The following is an 18,732-nucleotide window of genomic DNA, read 5'->3' as shown; positions in this document are numbered from 1 at the left end:
CACTTTGAATTCTTTTCTTTCTTGATACACCACCAGACAACAGTTGCATTTATGTAGGTTTTTTTTATATTCCAAATTCTGTCTGTATTCTTGCAATGCTCTGCTGAAGAAAGCTCAGAAGCATCACTCGTTCTTACTTTTGCAACCATGAAAGCCAGCTGATTTTCCCAGGAACACATGATGGGCCTGTGGCTCAACCAGGATTGTTCTGACTCCAGCCTCAGTGTTGTTTTTGATATATGCCAATCACCTTGATCTGGCCAATGGTGTTGTGGGATCCAGGCATCTGAATGAACTCCACAATTACATGTAGCAAGCCTTAGAAAACAATAAAAGAGTAAAATCTCAACTCAGCAAACATCAAGGATTTTCCAGGTAGAAACACACAGATAACCTCCTAGAAGACATACAGAGAGGGAGAGAAAGCGTCAAAAAAGTAAAAGATTTGACAAAATGAGTCTTACAGGGACTGGAAGTTACGGAATCTTGTTGGCAATCTCCATATCCCATAGTATGATGGCTGTCAAAGTAGTAGACCACAGTTCTTGCAAAATATACACCAGAAGCTAGACTGCTTAGTCATCAGGCAAAAAAAGTTGCAAAATTCACACTATTTGAGTTTAATAAACAAAATGTAGTTGAGTAAGTATTGTAGAAAAAGAGCTCTGTGGAGAATTTACTTCCTGACACTTAATTTCATCTTTGAACATGAGGACTTTTTTCCCTAATCTTGCAACACTTTGCTACATAGGTTTTTATCTCCAAGACTGTCTCCTTAATTTTTTTTCAATGACTGTGAATATCTGCTGAATCAGTCACTATAAACATAATTTGCAAAGAGTATTAGCCTATATTAGCAGTCTTCTGTTTCAAACTAAGATTTTTGCAATGAAGTCAACTGAACAGTCTGATAGAATTGCTAATTAAATCAGCCAGCCTCAAGGTATATTCCTGTGTGCAGCTACGCACCTTTCTCTGTGCAGCTAAAATACACATTCACTTCAGTTTCGGAGTAGTGTACACAATAAAATAATCCATTGTTTTGTTTGAATATATGAGAATTATTATGAAGCAATTTTAGAGTAATTATTAACACAGACCTTGGGGGAAAAAAAAAATGTAAAAGTATCAGTAATGACTTACCTGGATTTCTCATCCCACAGGGACTTTTCCATGGTTTGAGCCAGTATGAGCAGGATTCTCTAAGCCTTCAGTGTATTACAGTTTTGGGAGCTTCAGTCTAGAATTGCAGAATCACACAGAATGGTTGGGTTTTGAAAGGACCTTTGGAGATAATCTGGGTCTTCTCATTGAGGAAGGCCGCCTAAAGCCATTAACCCAGTACCATGTCCAGATGCCTTTTGAATATCTCCAAGGATGGAAACTCTGTGGCACCTCTCGGCAACCTGTGCAAGTGTTTGACCAACCTCAAAGTGGAAAAGTGTCTTGTTATGCTGAGAGGGAGCCTCTTGTGTTTCAGTTTGTGCCCATTGCCTGTAATTCTGTCACTGAGCACTACTGAAAAGAGCCTGGTTCTATCTTCTGTACTACCTCCCTTCAGATATTTGTATACAGAAATAAGATCTCCCCTGAGCCTTCTCTTCTCTAAGCTGAACAGTCCCAGCTATTTCAGTATTTCCTCACAGGAGAAATGCTCCAGTCCCTTAATCATCTTCATGGCCCTAGAAGTTTCCTTTTATGTTTTCTGAATCAGTCATGACTTATCCAGCCAGATTATTCAACACAGCATCTTTATCCCTGCAGAACATAATGTTTTCCTAGAAGCTGTAGAAATTCTAGTAAGATGTAGGGACAGTACCCCCTAACATACACTCTGATTTAGTATTTACACATACTGTTAGTTTTATTTATGGAAGTGTTTCCACTGGTCTGGGTCCATGCCAGACTTCTCTAGAGATTTCTGTTAGTGACTGGAGAAAATTGCCCTGAGCAACTAACAAATTAGGTCCACATTCTGCAGTTGGTTATAAATGTGCGTACTGTTACAGGGAATGATCAAGGAACAAAGAGTTTCTTTCCAGAGCAAGGATTTGTGTCATAGTTGTTATTAGTACTAACCCACTCTCAGTACAGACACAGTAGAAGTAGTGAATGAGCAATGTAACTCCTGCCTTTGAAGCTGGGTAGTATCTGATCCCTGTTTCAAGCGTATTTCAGAGTCTCTCAAGTACAGTGTTACATGCAGATCCTGAATCTGACACTTCCTGGAAAATCCCCAACTGCCTGGGATCTGTAAGTGGTTCTGCCTTGGTGCTCCTGGCTACTTGTACACACCCTTTGCTCCTGCTGCTCTCACGATACATTGTTTTTTCCCATGAACACATGGCAATAAAGCAAAGGACTTAGCCCATTTCAACTAAACTTGAATTATGAATGAGAGGAAATAAGCAAACATTTTTTAGTATATTTTGCCTTTTTACTTTTGCCGCTCCTTAGACTCTGGCTTTGGGTCAAGTTACTAACCAGGCAGAGCTTCTTGCCTTGAACTACAGTCTTGATTCTTGCCACGGAGATACTTCTTACTGGGATCAGGATCTCCCTTTTAAAATTATCTCAGCCGCCAGATACTTGTGTCAGTGAGGAAATCCCAGACCCCTGTCTCCTGACTTCATGTAGGAAGAGAAATATAAATCTGGTTTTGTACTATCTGAGATCATCCATTTTGTAGCTGAAAGGCAGAGAAAATTCTAAGAATATACATACTAGATTTGTGGAGATGCCTCAACTTTTTTTGAACTAGCTGTCTAGCTGCAGCCACACTGAACTCAGTGAGGCCTAATTTATCCTTTTCTTTGGCCCACTGCCAGCTCAACTCTGCTACTTTTTGTACTGCATCTGCCTATTTACTATAGTGCAGTCTGCAGCCCAGACATCCCACAGACTTTTTTGAATGGTTAAGTCCTTGTCACAAATTCTGTAATCCACAATAACAATTACAGACATTAATGGTGTCTAAGACACACTAAGCTCTTCAGAAGGGATAGACAAAGAAGGAGAGGCAGTGACATGGCTCTGTACATTAGGGAGTGTTTTGATTGTATACAGCTTGATTGTAGTGATGATAAAGTTGAGTGTTTATGGGTAAGGATGAAGGGGAAGGCAGATATTGTTCTGGGAGTCTGCTATAGGCTACCTAGCCAGGACAAGGAGGCAGATGAAGTATTTTACAAGAGGCAGGCTGAAGTTGCACGGTCACCAGCCCTTGTTCTGGTGGTGGAGTTCAAGCTACCAGATGTCTAGAAATACAGTAGAGAGCAGGCAGGCTAGGAGGTTCCTTGAGTGTGTGGAAGATAAAATTGGTAAGTGAGCCAACCAGGGGAGGTACCTCACTGGACCTCCTGTTCACAGAGAAGGACTAGTGAGCAATGTGGTGGTCAGAGGCCATCTGGGGCATAGCAATTACAAAATGGATATGTTTTCAACTCTTAGGGACTTAAGAAGGGGAGTTTGCACCTTGGACTTTTGGAGGGCTGACTTTGGCCTGTTCAGAACATTGGTTGAGAGAGTCCCTTGGGAGACAGTCCTGATGGGCAAAGGGGTCCAGAAAGGCTGGACACTCTTCAAGAAGGAAATCTTAGAGGCCCAGGAGCAACCTGTCCCCATGTGTCTTAACATCAAAGGGCGGGGAAGATGGCTGGCCTGGTTGAACAGGGAGGTTTTGCTGGGACTCAGGAAAAAAAGGAGAGTTTGCCACTTTTGGAAGAAGGCACAGGCAACTCCAGAGTACAGAGATCTTGTGAGTTCGTATAGAGAGAAAGTTAGGAAGGCAAAATCCTAAATGGAGCTCATCTTGGGCACTGACATAAGGGACAACAAAAAAGCTTTTATAAATACATCATCAACAATAAAAGAGCCAGGGAGAATCTCCATCCCTTACTGGATGTGGGTAAATGTTGCTACCAAGGTCGAGGAAAAGGCTGAGATACTTAATGCCTTTTTTGCCTTCTATCCTTAATAGTCAGACCAGCTTCCCCCAGCCTCCTGAGCTGGAAGGATGAAGAGCAGAACCACCACCCCCATAATCCAGGAGAAGGAAGTTAATGATCTACTTCTGCACCTAGACGCTTGCAAGTCTATGGGACGTGTTGGCATCCACCTTAGAATGGAAGCTGGCTGATGTGACACCCATCTACAAGAAGGGCTGGAAGGGGGATCCAAGGACTACAGGCTTGTCAGCCTGACCTTGGTATTAGGAAAGATTGTGGAGAGGCTCATCTTGAGTGAGCTCACACTGCAAGTGCAGAGGAGCCATGGGATCAGGCCCAGCCAGCATGGGTTTATGAAAGGGAGGTCTTGCTTGACCAACTTGATCTCTTTCTATGACCATGTGACCCACCTATTGGATGAGGGGAAGGCTGTGGACTTTGGTAAGAACTTTAACACCATCTCCCACAGCATTCTCCTGGACAAGCTGGCAAATTGTGGCATAGACAAGTGTACTCCTCACTGGGTAAAAAACTGGCTGGATGGCCAGACCCAGAGAGTTGTGGTAAATGAGGTCAAATCTAGTTAGCAGTCGGTCACCAGTGATGTCCCTCAGGGCTCAGTTTTGGGGCCAGTCTTGTTCAATATCTTTATCAATTATCTGGATGAGGGGATTGAGTGCACCCTTAGTAAGTTTGCAGACAACACCAAATTGGGTAGGAGTGATGATCTGCTTGAGGGTAGGAAGGCTCTACAGAGGGACCTGGACAGGCTGGACAGGCCAATTTTATGAGGTTCAATAAGAACAGTGTTGGGTCCTGCATTTTGGTCACAACAACCCCAGGCAATGCTACAGGCTTGAGGAAGAGGGGTTGGAAAGCTGCCCAGCAGGAAAGGACCTGGGGGTGCTGGTTGACAGCCAGCTTAACATGAGCCAGTGGTGTTCCCTGGCACCCAAGAAGGCCAACAGCGTCCTGGACTGCATTAGGAATAGCATGGCCAGCAGGAGTAGGGAAGTGATTGGGCCCCTATACTCAGCACTGGTGAGGCTGCACCTCAGTACTGTGTGCAGTTCTGGGCCCTTCACTTTAAGAAGGACGTTGAGGTGCTGGAACATGTCCAGAGGAGAGCTACCAAGCTGGCAAAGAGTCTAGAAAACAAGTCATAGGAGAGGCAGCTGAGGGAACTGGGAATGTTTATTTTAGATAAGAGGAGGCTGAGGGGAGACCTCATTGCCCTGTACAGCTACCTGAAAGGAGGTTGTAGGGAGGTGGGTGTTGGCCTCTTCATCCAAATAAAAAATGACAGGACTAGAGGAAATGGCCTTAAGTTGCAGCAGGGGAGGTTCAGATTGGATATAAGGAAGAATTTCTATACTGAAACTGTGGTCAGGCAAGGCAACAGCCTGCCTTGGGAGGCTGTTGAGTTACCATCCTTGGAGGTATTCAAGAAACATGTAGATGTGGCACTTAAGGGAATATTTTAGTGGTCAAGGTTGTAGGTTGGTGTTTTGGGGGGTTTTTTGGGAGGGTTTTAGGGGTTTTTGTGTTTTCTAGTAGAGTGTGTGTGCTTTTTTTTATGGTGTTTTTTTTGTGTTCATGGTTGGACTTGGAGATCTCAGAGGTCCTTTTCAACCATGATGATTCTGTGATTCTGTGACTGTGCCAATACCACATCTAAATTATTTTTGGTGGGTTGTTACAGTAATTCACAATAAAAGAAATTTATCACTTTCTAGTTTACATAATTGGAAAATAATGGAGCATTTTAACTTCCCCCCCCCCATTTTGCATGTTCATAATGACAAGCAAGATAGTATCTTGGTTTGAAGATGATTCCTCCTATTTAAGATCTTTTCCACCAGGTTGCATAATTCCCAAGCAGTGGATGTTTTTGTGAGCTTCAGGGCATTCTAGAATAATGTATTCTGAACATGCAGGCTCTCTTTTAGGTGTTAAGGATTAGTTGTCTCAAACTACAACCATAGGTAGCAAGCTGATCATAACCATTAAACTATTATATTATCTGTGATAATTCTTATTCTCATTCTGTAGACATTTCTGTTAGACTAGGTTAGATGCGGCTCTATGTAAACACTTCTGTCTGTCTATCTGTCTATCAGGTTGTCACTGAGAAGTCAATAGTAGCTGAGTAGATGCAATAGTTAGGTCTATAATTAAAGCACACCATTAGCCATGATTAATTGGCCTAAATGGAGAAATAGCCTGGTCACGTGGATACTAACTAATTCTGGGGTTAGCTTATTTATCCATACTATAGCAAAAACCTTCAATCTTGTTTTCAAAATTACATCAGCACTTGAACTGGAATTCCAGCGCTGGTCAGTGTAAGTTAGATTTTGAAATGTATGCTTTTTGAAAATATAACGCTCCTGAATTAATCAGACATTTAAAATCATTTCACTCATTGTGTCTTTGGTGGAAGTATATTAAAAAAACAAGTCAAAATATTTTGAAACTATTAAATCTCATTCAGTTTTACCCAGTACAAATAAGAATTTTGTTTGCATCATTAAATGTGAAAAAAGAACAGGAATGCATGAATAACAATGATATGCAGATGCACTACTGAAGGTGTTTGGGAAATTGTTTTGATCCATGCTTTATTAGACTGTTTGATTCATTAAGCTTTCTGGTTGATAGAACATAATTGTACTGTAGCTTATGCTATGTACTGTCATTCAGGAACAGTAACGATTGATTGATAAAGTCTCTTCTACCTTAGAGATCAGTAAGCTCTCTGAAAATTATTATCTTCATAATATTCTTGCTTACTCTTTAATGATAATATATGGCTTTTCTTTTTTCTTAGAAACAGTATGTTGTTCCCATACTGTTTTTAAAAGTACTCTTTCTTTCCAAACTTGCAAAGATCCAAATGATTTAACTCCATTGGAGTTATTTAGAATCATAGAATCATAGAATCCTAGGGGTTGGAAGGGACCTCGAAAGATCATCTAGTCCAACATTAACTTTAATAATAATAACTTAATAATAATTAACTTTAAGTTAGCCTATGCTTTATCCTTTAGAGGAGACAAACATAGAGCCATGTGACAAAGTGCCATTTATTCCATAGGCAGATAATCTAGCATAGCATAGTAATAATAATAGCATAATAGCATAGCATTAGTAGCAGCTAAAACCAAAAATTTAAAGATCTTTTCATCATGGCAGAAAAAAACAAACCCTAGGCATCTAGTCAATAACATCCAAAATCTGGAAGGTGATACAGCTCAGGTGCTGAGAACTTACATGTTCTTTGGATTCCTGCAGAAGTGACAGGTCCCCAACAAATTACTAACATCTCCACAGGTTTAATAGCCAATGGGTTCTGTTAGTCTTTTTCCTTACAACTATGAAAAGAGAAGATAGAATTATGGTGAAAGGCTTTTTCTGGTGAAAAAGTGTGTGTTAAGCATGGATTTATCATTTTAAAATGCATAGATAAATGGGACATAAGCCTTGAAGTTCAGTTAGTGAGAAAAAATATTTTTAATTTAATTTTATGTGTATGATTTTGTTTTGTTTTTCCCAAAGTGAAGTTATTGAGTTTCCGTAATCTTCCTAATTACTGATAACATTCTTCACCTAGACTCGTGTATGTCATAAGTTAACAATGGGAATTAACATACAAATCTAGTGCAAGCAAATGCTTAGTAAAATAGATTTTAGGCCTAGTTTCCTGGAGGTTAATGTGGATGATGAAATAAGATTAAACATAAGGGCTTTTTCCAGTTTATTTTAAAAAGATTAGAAAGACTGACTCACATAAGAGAGTTCAAGTACATAAAAGGCTGCTGCAGAGGGGAGAGGAATAATTGGTTCCCCTCACCCGTAGCAGGGAAAATGGAAAGTTACAGGCTTAAATTATAATAAGGGACATTCAACATTGAGACAAACTTCACAGCAGTAGGATAGTGAAGCACTGTAATAGAGAGGGAAGTGCTGGAGCAAATTGTCTTCCAGCTGTGTTTTTCTGTGATTACCATGAGAGGTTACCATGGCTGTCATTTTGCAGCAGGACAAGAAAGTCCTACCCAAAACCATAATTTGAAGTAGCAGTTATTTTATCTTCCTAAACTGCTTAAAGGAATGGGACATATTACTGATTTTTAAGTCTGTGTGAAGGGTCTCTGTTGATATCCCAGATGTTACATGTTAGATGAATCTACTTCACTATTTCCTTTTTCCAAGACAGGTGAGTTCCTCAGGATGACAGGTGATTCACTGACACTGCAGTGTTGTTGATGAAGTGCATTAAGGCAGAGAGACATTTATGTTCAGTAGGAGGGGAGACGGAAATTCTTGAAGTCATCATTTTTTAATAGAAAGTTGCCTCTAAAGTACAACACTGTGCAAAACTTGTTTTCCTTTGTTCTCCTACTGTGGCTGCCTAATTCTATTTATTTTCCTCTTTGTTTTCTTTACCCACCTATATATTTTAGACTTCATTTTGAAGTTAAGCTTCTCCTCCATAGTTCTTCGTGACCCATTTGGACTATACACAATAGGATCTGAGGGGCATATTTGAAGTGTCTGGCAGACTGAGCCAACATCCTTCAAAATTTGTTAATAGAAAACTGCAAAGTCTGAGGAATGCAACAGGAACCAGATTTGTCTCCTATTGTGTTTCATGATCCTTTCTCACAAGGACAGAACACTAGCAGCATTTAATACGACTAAATGCTGCTAGCTCTCGGGCATTCATCAGTTGTTAGTCTTGAAGGTCAATTTGTCTGAATTTTCAAAGAAAGAAACTTGCTTTCAGAGTGTCATCTGACTTCCTGGTATATCAACTGTGTCTTCTAGTTCCTATTTTGAAGGATGAAGGAAGACCCAGGTGGTCTACTTCCTTTGTTCAATAATAGGGAGTTACTATAAGGCATCCTTTATTTAACTTGTATTTATGTCTTATCAGAAGGGGGAAACTCTACACTGCCTTCTGCTGTTTCTGAGCCACCTCTCTTTTCCTTGTCCTGTGTCTGCAGTGGCACTCTGATAGGTTCAACTTTGTCCTCTCTACTCCCCTTGCACAGTACTCCCCAAGCTATTTGTCTCTCTATAGCTTTTCTAATTCAGATGGGTGAAGGTTTAGCTTCTCGTAAACAGTTACTTATAACTCTGTTCCTTTGTCTGTTTCAGTTATGCCACAGTGAGGATGGATTTGAGTGGTGATAGGTGGCCTCACAAGCCTACCAAGCAGTTTTATGTGCCCTTAGGTCCTGAAAGAGAAACTACATGCAAAGCCCTGCTCTGCATCTGCATACCAAAATTACATTGAAAAGGTGACAAGAAGGTGTCATCATTTTAGACAACAGTGACATGCTGCTCAGAATTATTTTCCTTCCCTGACTGATCTTTTGTTTTAATATCACTGTCTTTGACATTGTTTCCTTTGCCTTTTATGCAATGACTTGAGAGCATGAATCTCAAAATAACCCTGTTTTTAAATATAATTACTGTAAGGGAAATCAACCCACTCTTTGTCAAACTGATCTCTTACTTCCATGGTCTTGATTCCACATACTGCAAAGCTTTTGCCAACCTTCCATCTCCAGCTGGTCTTTCAGAGCTATCTTTCAATAACTGAAGGCAAAACAGACTTCCTGTGCAAAGTAATTATTTAGTGAGATGACCCAAATCTAGCACAAACTTGTGTTCACAAGTTCACAGGTTGAACCTGAAAAGTGCAAGGAATCAGGAGTATGTGAAGCTGGATGTAGGTACCAGTTGCAGCAATTTATTTATACTGGAAATAAAAGCATCTTCCTATCTATTAAACATAATTTTGCTCTTCTTGCGAATGGCTCCTGTATATAGAGACAGTGTGAAGGTGAAAGAGGTTAGTCTGAGTCTTAATCCTGTCTCTACTGTATCACCCTGTTGTGTGGTGCTCACAGACATTGTTGAGATTGTGTCCGACCTGCACTGTAGAAAAGTAAACATGTTTTTTTATAGAAATACCTGAGCTCATAATCTGAGGATTTCCCCTGTATGTAGTTCTTATATGATCTACTTACACTGAACCAATGATCACCTGTAATATATGTTCAGTGTCAGTCAGGTGAACCATAGCAATTATTTGATGCATCCTGGGGTTCTTCACTGTGTCTGTAAAATGAGAGGGCACCATTGTCCTGGTTTGAGCGAGGATGAAGCCAATTTTCTGTTTACTGATTTTTTAATTATTTTTTTTTCCTTCATTAAGCTTTCTTTTAACTAGTAGAGAGTGTTCCAATTAAGACTGATAATGGTGGAATGTTTTCCTAACTGCTGGGTCTTCTTCTTGGGCGGGGAGAAACCTGATGAAGTTTAACAAGAGCAAGTGTAGAGTTTTGCATTTGGGGAAGAAAAACGCCATGCACCAGTACAGGTTGGGGGCTGACCTGCTGGAGAGCAGTGTAGGTGAAAGGGACCTGGGGGTCATGGTAGACAGGAGGATGACCATGAGTCAGCAGTGTGCCCTTGTGGCTAAGAAGGCCAATGGCATCCTGGGGTGTATTAGAAAGGGTGTGGTTAGTAGGTCAAGAGAGGTTCTCCTCCCCCTCTATTCTGCATTGGTGAGGCCACATCTGGAATATTGTGTCCAGTTCTGGGCCCCTCAGTTCAAGAAGGACAGGGAAGTGCTTGAAAGAGTCCAGCGCAGAGCCACAAGGATGATTAAGGGAGTGGAACATCTCCCTTATGAGGAAAGGCTGAGGGAGCTGGGTCTCTTTAGTTTGGAGAAAAGGAGACTGAGGGGGGACCTCATCAATGTTTACAAATATGTAAAGGGTGAGTGTCAAGACGATGGAGTTAAGCTTTTTTCAGTGAAGACCAGTGATAGGACAAGGGGTAATGGATACAAGTTGGAGCATAGGAGGTTTAAGATGAATATCAGGAAAAATTTTTTTACTGTAAGAGTGACAGAGCACTGGAACAGGCTGCCCAGAGAGGTTGTGGAGTCTCCTTCGCTGGAGACATTCAAAACCCGCCTGGATGCCTTCCTGTGTGATGTACTCTAGGTGACCCTGCTCTGGCAGGGGGGTTGGACTAGATGATCTTTCGAGGTCCCTTCCAACCTCTAGGATTCTATGATTCAAGGTCACACTTTTACTTTGCCAGCTCAGACACTATGCGGAGATCTATGACCCCCCGTAGGAGGCTGAATTAGACAGACAGCAAAACTGGCCAGAGATATTCCATTCCATATATCTACATAAGCTCAGAGGAAGGTCAGAGATCACAGAAGTCAACTTCCTTCCTGCTCCTTCTTCCCTTCTCTTCCATCTCTCTGGCCGGCGTCCAGGGAGGACTCTGTCCATCCATCACCATTGACCCCTAGGCTCGAGCTCTCCTGACCCTCATCACTCTGTGCTTTCTCTGGCAGCTCCGGGATTTTTCAGGACTGTTTGCAGCTCAGGAGATGCTGTGGGAGTTGCTGGGGGTGGAGGGAGGTGAGAGGCTTTTGCACATATCTGAACACATTTGTATATAATTGTATATATTTTCTTGTATCATTATTGTTTAATTAAAGCTGTGTAGTTTAGTTTTCAATCCAGCCAAGTCTCTCTCTTTTTCTCTCTCTCCTTCCCTACCTGGATGATCAAGAGCATTGTTGTCGAACTTGAGTCAAATGGTGACAACCATCAACTTGGTTAACCTATCAAGGCCACTGAACAGACTTGAGTGGACTCTGCAAGCTAAACTTAAAGCTGAAAATTGCAGTTACACACTTTAGTGTTAGACTGTGTATAAACAGTGTGTATAAACAGATAAAAAACCCAGAAGTGTTGTATGAGGGAGACATAGCCCATAATGCACTATACGATTAGAATATGTGGATAGCATTCACCATGAACTGGGTTGTAATACATTTGAAAGAAGTGGCTGAGCCTTTTTTTTTTTTTTAAGTTGTTTCTCCTTTTTTTTTTTTTTTTAAAGAACAGTCAATCAAATTTGAGGGGTCACAAGTACTTTGTTACTGGGAGGGTGAAGATGCAGCAATACAATTTAACTGTCTACTTGTTTATGAATTATTGTCTCAAGAGGACAGCATGTTTCAGAGGGTTTTTCCAGGTGTTCTTAAGATACTGGGTTTAAGCCATAAAGCTTTCAGTTATTTGGACCATACTTTATCCCTCTCACTTCGACACAAATAAGAGCATAAACAATTGGCATTACATCCATCTCAATTTAAACCACTTACCCAGGAGTTTCCTCTAAATGGACGCAGACTCTGCTGCTTCACTACCTCCTAGCCACCTGCTTTTCCTATGAATAAGTGATTTTGATATTCTTCCTGGAAAGCAGAATAACTCCCCACTCTTACTTTCATGTTCTTTTGAGAGACAATAACAATATAGCCTAACTGTGTGAGAGCTATTGTGGATTTATTATTGTAGGTGGTGAATATTATTATGTACCCTGTGGACAGACAGTTATACATGACATATATTGTAGATTGTCTGTTTTGTCTGCTTTAAAACTTTCTTTAAGTGCCTAGAGGTAGGGTTAAGTGCTTAAGTTGTAACTTCAGATAACTAAATATATTAATATGTAGTTGAAGCAGGAAGTTTCAGGTAATAAAGACAGCCAGCTCCTGGATAGAAAAACACTGTAAGTCTTGAAAGAGCAGAGCCATTAATAAAGGAGATGAAGTAAAAGCGCAAAGAATTTCTTCACTGAAAAAAACCCCAACCAAACCCAACAAAAAAAAAAAAAACAACCCCAAACTAACAGGATTAATGCTTGATGAATTAGAACCTTCATTATATGTGGTGCAAAACTAATTACTAGGGAGCATTTTATTTACCTGTAATTTCTACTTAATAGCCACTGAACTTGTCATTGCAGGTATGGTTACAAAAGTATGGCTACCTTCCACCAACTGACCCCCGAATGTCGGTGTTGCGCTCTGCAGAAACCATGCAATCAGCTATAGCTGCCATGCAGCAGTTCTATGGCATTAATATGACAGGAAAAGTGGACAGGAACACAATTGAGTAAGTAACCAGTACTGAACTGCTCTTGACTTTTCTGTTTCAACCAGGGGTTATCCAAATTGTGCTGCACCTTCAAATGAGGAGTTAAAATGTTTCCTTCTCTCCTTGCCTTTTTTTTTTTTGGTTTTCTGTATTTCATGATAGCAGGTAGCCACTTGCCTTGTTGTCTGCCTCTGGGCAGGAAAATGTTTCAGGGTTAACAAAAGAAAGGGCCAAAAGGTTATCAATGTGGAAGTGGAGAAACCTATACAGAATTGGCAATAATTCATGAAATGTTTCACAGTGGAAAGAGTCTTAAGTGTAAATTTCCTTATACTCAGTGCAAAAAATTTTACCACGCTCCACTGGCCCATTCATTTAATGGTTTCCAGTAAGAAAAGACCAGGTGTGGTCATTTTAACGCGTAGTAAAATTGAATTAAGTTTGCATGCCCTTTGCAAATCTGAAGTCGTTTAAGGCAAGCAGCATCTGATTTATTGACAGACTGAACACAGGCAATCTTTGTGAAACAGAGCAATTAAAAGACGCTTCTGAACAACTCTATACCACGCCAAATTTTAGAAATGTGCCAGAAAAATTAAAAATAAAAAAAATTCAATATGCAATCAAGATAATGAATCTGGGACTAAGATTTGAAGTGCTTGTTGGACTCATTCCAGTTAAAATGCAATAAAAGTTATTTTGTGATTTTAGAAAAAGTTACTTTGCTTAAAAAGCAAACAATAAAAAAATAGTAGTGTCACTACATATCCAACATTTAATTTATTGAAATATGTTTCTACTACATTTCTAAAATGCTTTTTAGGGGAGAAAAACAATCCTCCTTCATTTCCCATTTCCCGGCACGAACCTGATGTGCCATCTTTCATTATTCTTTTTTTGGTGAAGTAGCTGACATGAATGATTTTTCTGTCATTCAGAATTTAGGGAAGAGACCACCTAAAATGCTGGCAGGATTGGAAAAATCATTTTATTCTACTGGCACATGCATTATTACATTGAAAAGCAATAAAGCTAAGCAGATTTTAGGGCTGCCCTAAGGGCAGGTGAGTTGATGACATGTCCCTCAGTTTAGGAATTTAAAGGACCTTAGAACATGCAGTGTAATAGTAGTAAACTCCTTGTGAGAGAGCCTTGCTCAAAAGTATGTTTATGATCCAATCTGCAGGGTGGAGAGACCAGGCTTTTTATACAGCATCAGTGATTGATCCTTGGGGGGAGAGTGCTGCTGTAACAGTCACTAGTAGCCTTTTAAAGACATGAATGGCAGCTTTGTAAGAAGCAGTATATTTCACAAAAAAGAAAAGAATCTGTTCACAGTTAGCAACACAGAGAGGACAGTAAGTGGTAACCTGAGGAAAAGCAGAGATGATCTCTGAGTTTAGGGTATCAACTAGCAAGCTGAAAAAATCCCAGACAAAGCAAAACTTCAGTTGCAAAGTGAAGTGGTTTGTGTTTGCTAACTTGGTCTTGTTGGCCAGCATGTCAGCAAGGCTGCCATCAATTATTCTGCTATGAAAGACAAAATGGAATCCATTTATGCACCAGTCCAAAACAGTAGTTTTATAATCTGGTAGAGACTGAGTTTTCCAAATGTTTTTTCTGCAAGATATTTCTTCTACAGAGAAAGATATATTACAGTATGACAATTCTCAAGTACATATAACACATTCTGGATGAACTTCAAGTTTACTTACACACTTGGAGTTGCATTAGTTGAATCAATGTGGGAACAGAACTGATTCTTAAAGACTTGACACATTTCCATTGGTGTTGAGAAAAACCCCCTCATTAAACTAAACTGTGGAGTCAAATTAACACCAATTGACCACTGGATTTTCTTGGGAGATGAGACCATATTAAAAAATATAAATATTTGTAATTGCTAGTTTATGACAGATTTTGTAAATATTTGAAATAATTTTCATCTACACAAATATAGGTACTACCTTGTGGCCAGAAATATGCAACAGTTTACCATTTGTTTCTCTGTGATTAATATGTTAAAATCACATACAATGGTGGGATTACAAAACAAAGAGAACATCAGGAACCTTGTAAAAAAATCTATATTTCTATCTTATGCATGAGGGTTTACCTGCTTCTCTAGCATGTCTTGAGATTATGATGTGCCTGTTCATCTTCAGAGGACAAACAACTAAAACAATTTATAGTAGTAACTTGATAGGAACAAACCTTGGTGATATTAACAGAGGAATAGAGTCCTACAGCATCATCATCTGAAGTCTCCTGAGGGCATTTTGTCACTCTGCAAAAAAGATAATCCCTCAGAGAGTATATTGATATGTGTAAGTATGAAGTGTTCATCTTCCCCCTACTACTCTCCATTCACATGTTTTTGCTATGTGTTTTAATTTATTTCCTAAGCGGCTTGAAAAGCATGACCCGTGCTTATTACTGGGGCAAGGGTAAGTGACTGGTAGGAAGAGACATTATTAAAATAGTGTCAAAATATGAGGAACATTCATTTCTATATTACCAAACACAATAAACTATTAATTAAAAAAGTGACTTCTGAAAATGAAGCCACTGTTGACATCCTGGTCTTTCACATCCCTAAAACAAACCTACTATGTAGAAAGAGACTGGTTGTTGCCTTCTCCTAAAACTGCTATACATGTTTATTTCCAGAATGTGTTTTGCAGTTTGAAAGGGTACATCACAAACTTTTCATGTACAGACTGAATGGTTGTGTAGAGGATGCTGACAAAATCTATGCAATATACCAAAGCAGTCATTTTGTTTTAGTGTTATACTTCATAAATAAACAGTAAATATGCTTCTTTTAGTGCTCAGTTTGAGCTTCTAACAGTTTACTTCAAAGTTCACAATAAAGATGTAATATTTATGTGTGATCTCTGTTATTTATATACTAGTTCTCAGTAAAAAGAGGGAACTGTACATTTTGAGTTGTTGAAATCGACTCAGTGATCTAATTTATTAGTAAGTGTTTTTGTACAATGCTATACAGAAGGTCTTGTTCTTTCAGGAAACATTCTTCTTAAAGAAGTGTCAGCAAAGTCCTGTAATTGTGGAGTACAGTGGGGAAGGGTAAGGATGTTTGGAAAACATACCTATCTCTCCCCACAAGAAGTTTCGTTTTCGGCATTTTCCTTAAATGTCTATAGGTTTTCCAGACATTAAGGCAAGTTGCACTGAATCAAGCAGGACTCTTCTATTTTCCTTTTTTTCCTATAACTCTGAAAAAAACCCAAAACTAAACCCAAACCAAACATTATACAGTCTAGCAGCAGTTTTGATTAGGGATAAATTAGGGGGAGTGTTTAACAAGGGCAGGGTGTTTTAATGTTTGATTCTGCATTAGATGCTTAAGAAGGCTTAAGAACTTGAGGAGATAGAGATTTTTCTTCTTAGCCTCCAGAGAACAAGATGCTGTTAGGCAACTGGCTTGAGTTATGAGAAGTTCAGTTTCAGCTCTCTCTCCACTGGAAGAGCATTAAAATGTTGCTGAAAATTTTAATTTTAGTCTTTTCACATTTTCTGTGAGTCTAAACTGTCTTAATTCTCTTGACTTATATAGCTCCTTGAGATTCAAACTAAAGAAGCTAAGAGAGGAATTTGATGTGACATAGTTTACAGATAGAGTGCATTAATCACAATTAAGCCTCCTATTGAGTACTGATAAAACATTAATTTAGAGGGGCTGCTGCATAAAGGATTTCCACAAGTTTAGAAACAAGAAGATGAAAGAGAGGAAAGGTCATTACCAGTATGTACATTGTGAAACTAAAACCAATTATTAAAAAAAAATAATAATTGAACTCCAACAGCAATCAAGAACGTGGAAGACCTTGATCATATTAAGTTAAAAGCAGCTATATTTGGAAGCAAATAGAAATGAGTGTCGATTTTTCATTTCCCTATCAGATGGAAGATCACGTTACAAGCTAAGTATCCCCAAATGTCATGAGCATTAATGATTACTGACAGAAATCTTCCTCCCTGTCAGTGAGATAATTCTTACTGTTTAAAAAAATATTAACACTAAAAAAACAAACAAAGAAAACCCACAAAACAAACAAAATGAAACAAAACAAAAAAAGAAAAAGGAAAGTGTAGGTGCCAGAAGTTTTTAATATTTTGCCTCATTTCTGTGAAACAAAAGACTGGAATCCAATAATGAAGAAGTAATAATCTTTTTAAAATTCTGGCTGCTAAATGTATCTGAAGTAAGATATAGGTGATAGACTTGGCAACAGTCCAATTCTTCAGCTGCAAATTACATATTTCCTTAAGTTTTACGTGAAGATTATTTCCTGAAAGCTGGTAAACCACTTGTTCAAAGGCTTCTATTTGAATTACACTGGGATTATATTGTGTGTTTACTACAGTCACAGTTCTTATGTAAGAACAGGGCCAGACAGTGATGAAAGCATGAAACATCCCTTACCCATACAAACCAATAAGGATACAAGCATAATGTTCCTGATAGGTACATAAAACTTCAAAATCAATGCAAGAATAAATTATGACTGCTTGAATGTCATAACGTTATTTTGGGCTATGTTTTATTTTGTTCAAAATGGATTGTCAGTACTTCTAGTAATATAATACAATGTTGAATTTTACATCCATGCTACCTATTATTCTTGACTTTTTGCATTAAATCTGAAGGGTAAAATGTTTTATGTTACCATTATTTTCTGTAAGAATATTGAACCTTTGACATAACTCAAGGGATTATTTCAATGACAATTTTGAAGATTCATTTTTATATTCACAACTTGGCATGTTTTCACTTACCTGCCCCTGGCTTGCCAGTGAGTAAACCCTGTTATTAAAATAGGTTTCCATTAGTTAAGCTGACTAATTTAAACTTTTTGTGTGTGTGTGTTAGAGTCATTCCCCGTGTAAGAATGCAACTATAAGTGACATGTATTTTATACAAGACCCTGACATTTTTGTGCTGTGTTTCTTACAAAATATAATAGTTATTACTATTTGCTTTACTATTTGTTTTGTTTTGTTTTCTTTTGATGTAGAAATATCACCTTAAGGTGAGAAAAATGATCTTTTTTTATATCTTTTTGTGCACTTGTGTGTACAGTTTCAACAGCATAATTTAAATAAACTGTCACTAAATTGCATAGCAACTGCTTGCTGATCTAATATGCACTGCAAAAAAGTGTTACTGACGTGTCTAAAAATGTTCTGATTTTAATCTAATTTGCTGAAAGCAAAAATATGATATTATTTTACTTCAATGAATAGAATGGCCTTTTAGTTTGTAACTGAGATCTGATTCTTTCCTTCATTTGCTTTTATTAATAGAGGAAATTGAACTTTTCAATATTTCATCCCTGAAATCATTAGCCTTTACTTTGTTGAATTTACACTTCTTATTTTAGAAACAGAGGAACCTGAAGTAAAGTTGTAGGGTGTTTCAGGAAATACTTGTGGGATAAAGTTTTACGGATTTTGCAATATTGTCTTTGCAGACACTAGGGAAAGAAGATAGTCTTCCTTGCAAAGACACATTACAGGAAACTGGTTTATGTGCCATGCATGCTTTGTAGTTGTTCTGACCAGAAATTAGAGCAAATAATTCTGTGTTTCTTCTTTGAAATAGGTAACTATGAATTCAGTGTCTTCACTTCAGGCAAACTAATAAGTTTTGACTTCCCCACTTGTACTACTTGGTGGATGTGTCACCCATCTAAGTTTTTGCAGGCACTGACCGTCTGTAACCTGTATCTGTACAAGTGGGGTTCAGTGTCACCTTGGTGCTATCACTAAAA

The 18,732-nt window shown here is 38.8% G+C and overlaps 1 protein-coding gene across 1 annotated transcript in view; it reads left to right on the top strand.

Annotated features, from left to right (window-relative positions):
* Positions 1-18,732, top strand: part of MMP16 (matrix metallopeptidase 16) — a 182,367-nt gene that overhangs the window by 77,575 nt on the left and 86,060 nt on the right. Inside the window, exon 2 of the mRNA XM_051612188.1 lies at positions 12,804-12,952. Coding sequence (XP_051468148.1) covers positions 12,804-12,952 — 149 coding nt within the window. The remainder of the gene's footprint in view (positions 1-12,803; positions 12,953-18,732) is intronic.

Source organism: Apus apus, chromosome 2 (genome assembly GCF_020740795.1).
Source record: "Apus apus isolate bApuApu2 chromosome 2, bApuApu2.pri.cur, whole genome shotgun sequence".
Classification (NCBI taxonomy): Eukaryota; Metazoa; Chordata; class Aves; order Apodiformes; family Apodidae; genus Apus; species Apus apus.
This window is presented reverse-complemented; position numbering and strand designations above follow the sequence as displayed.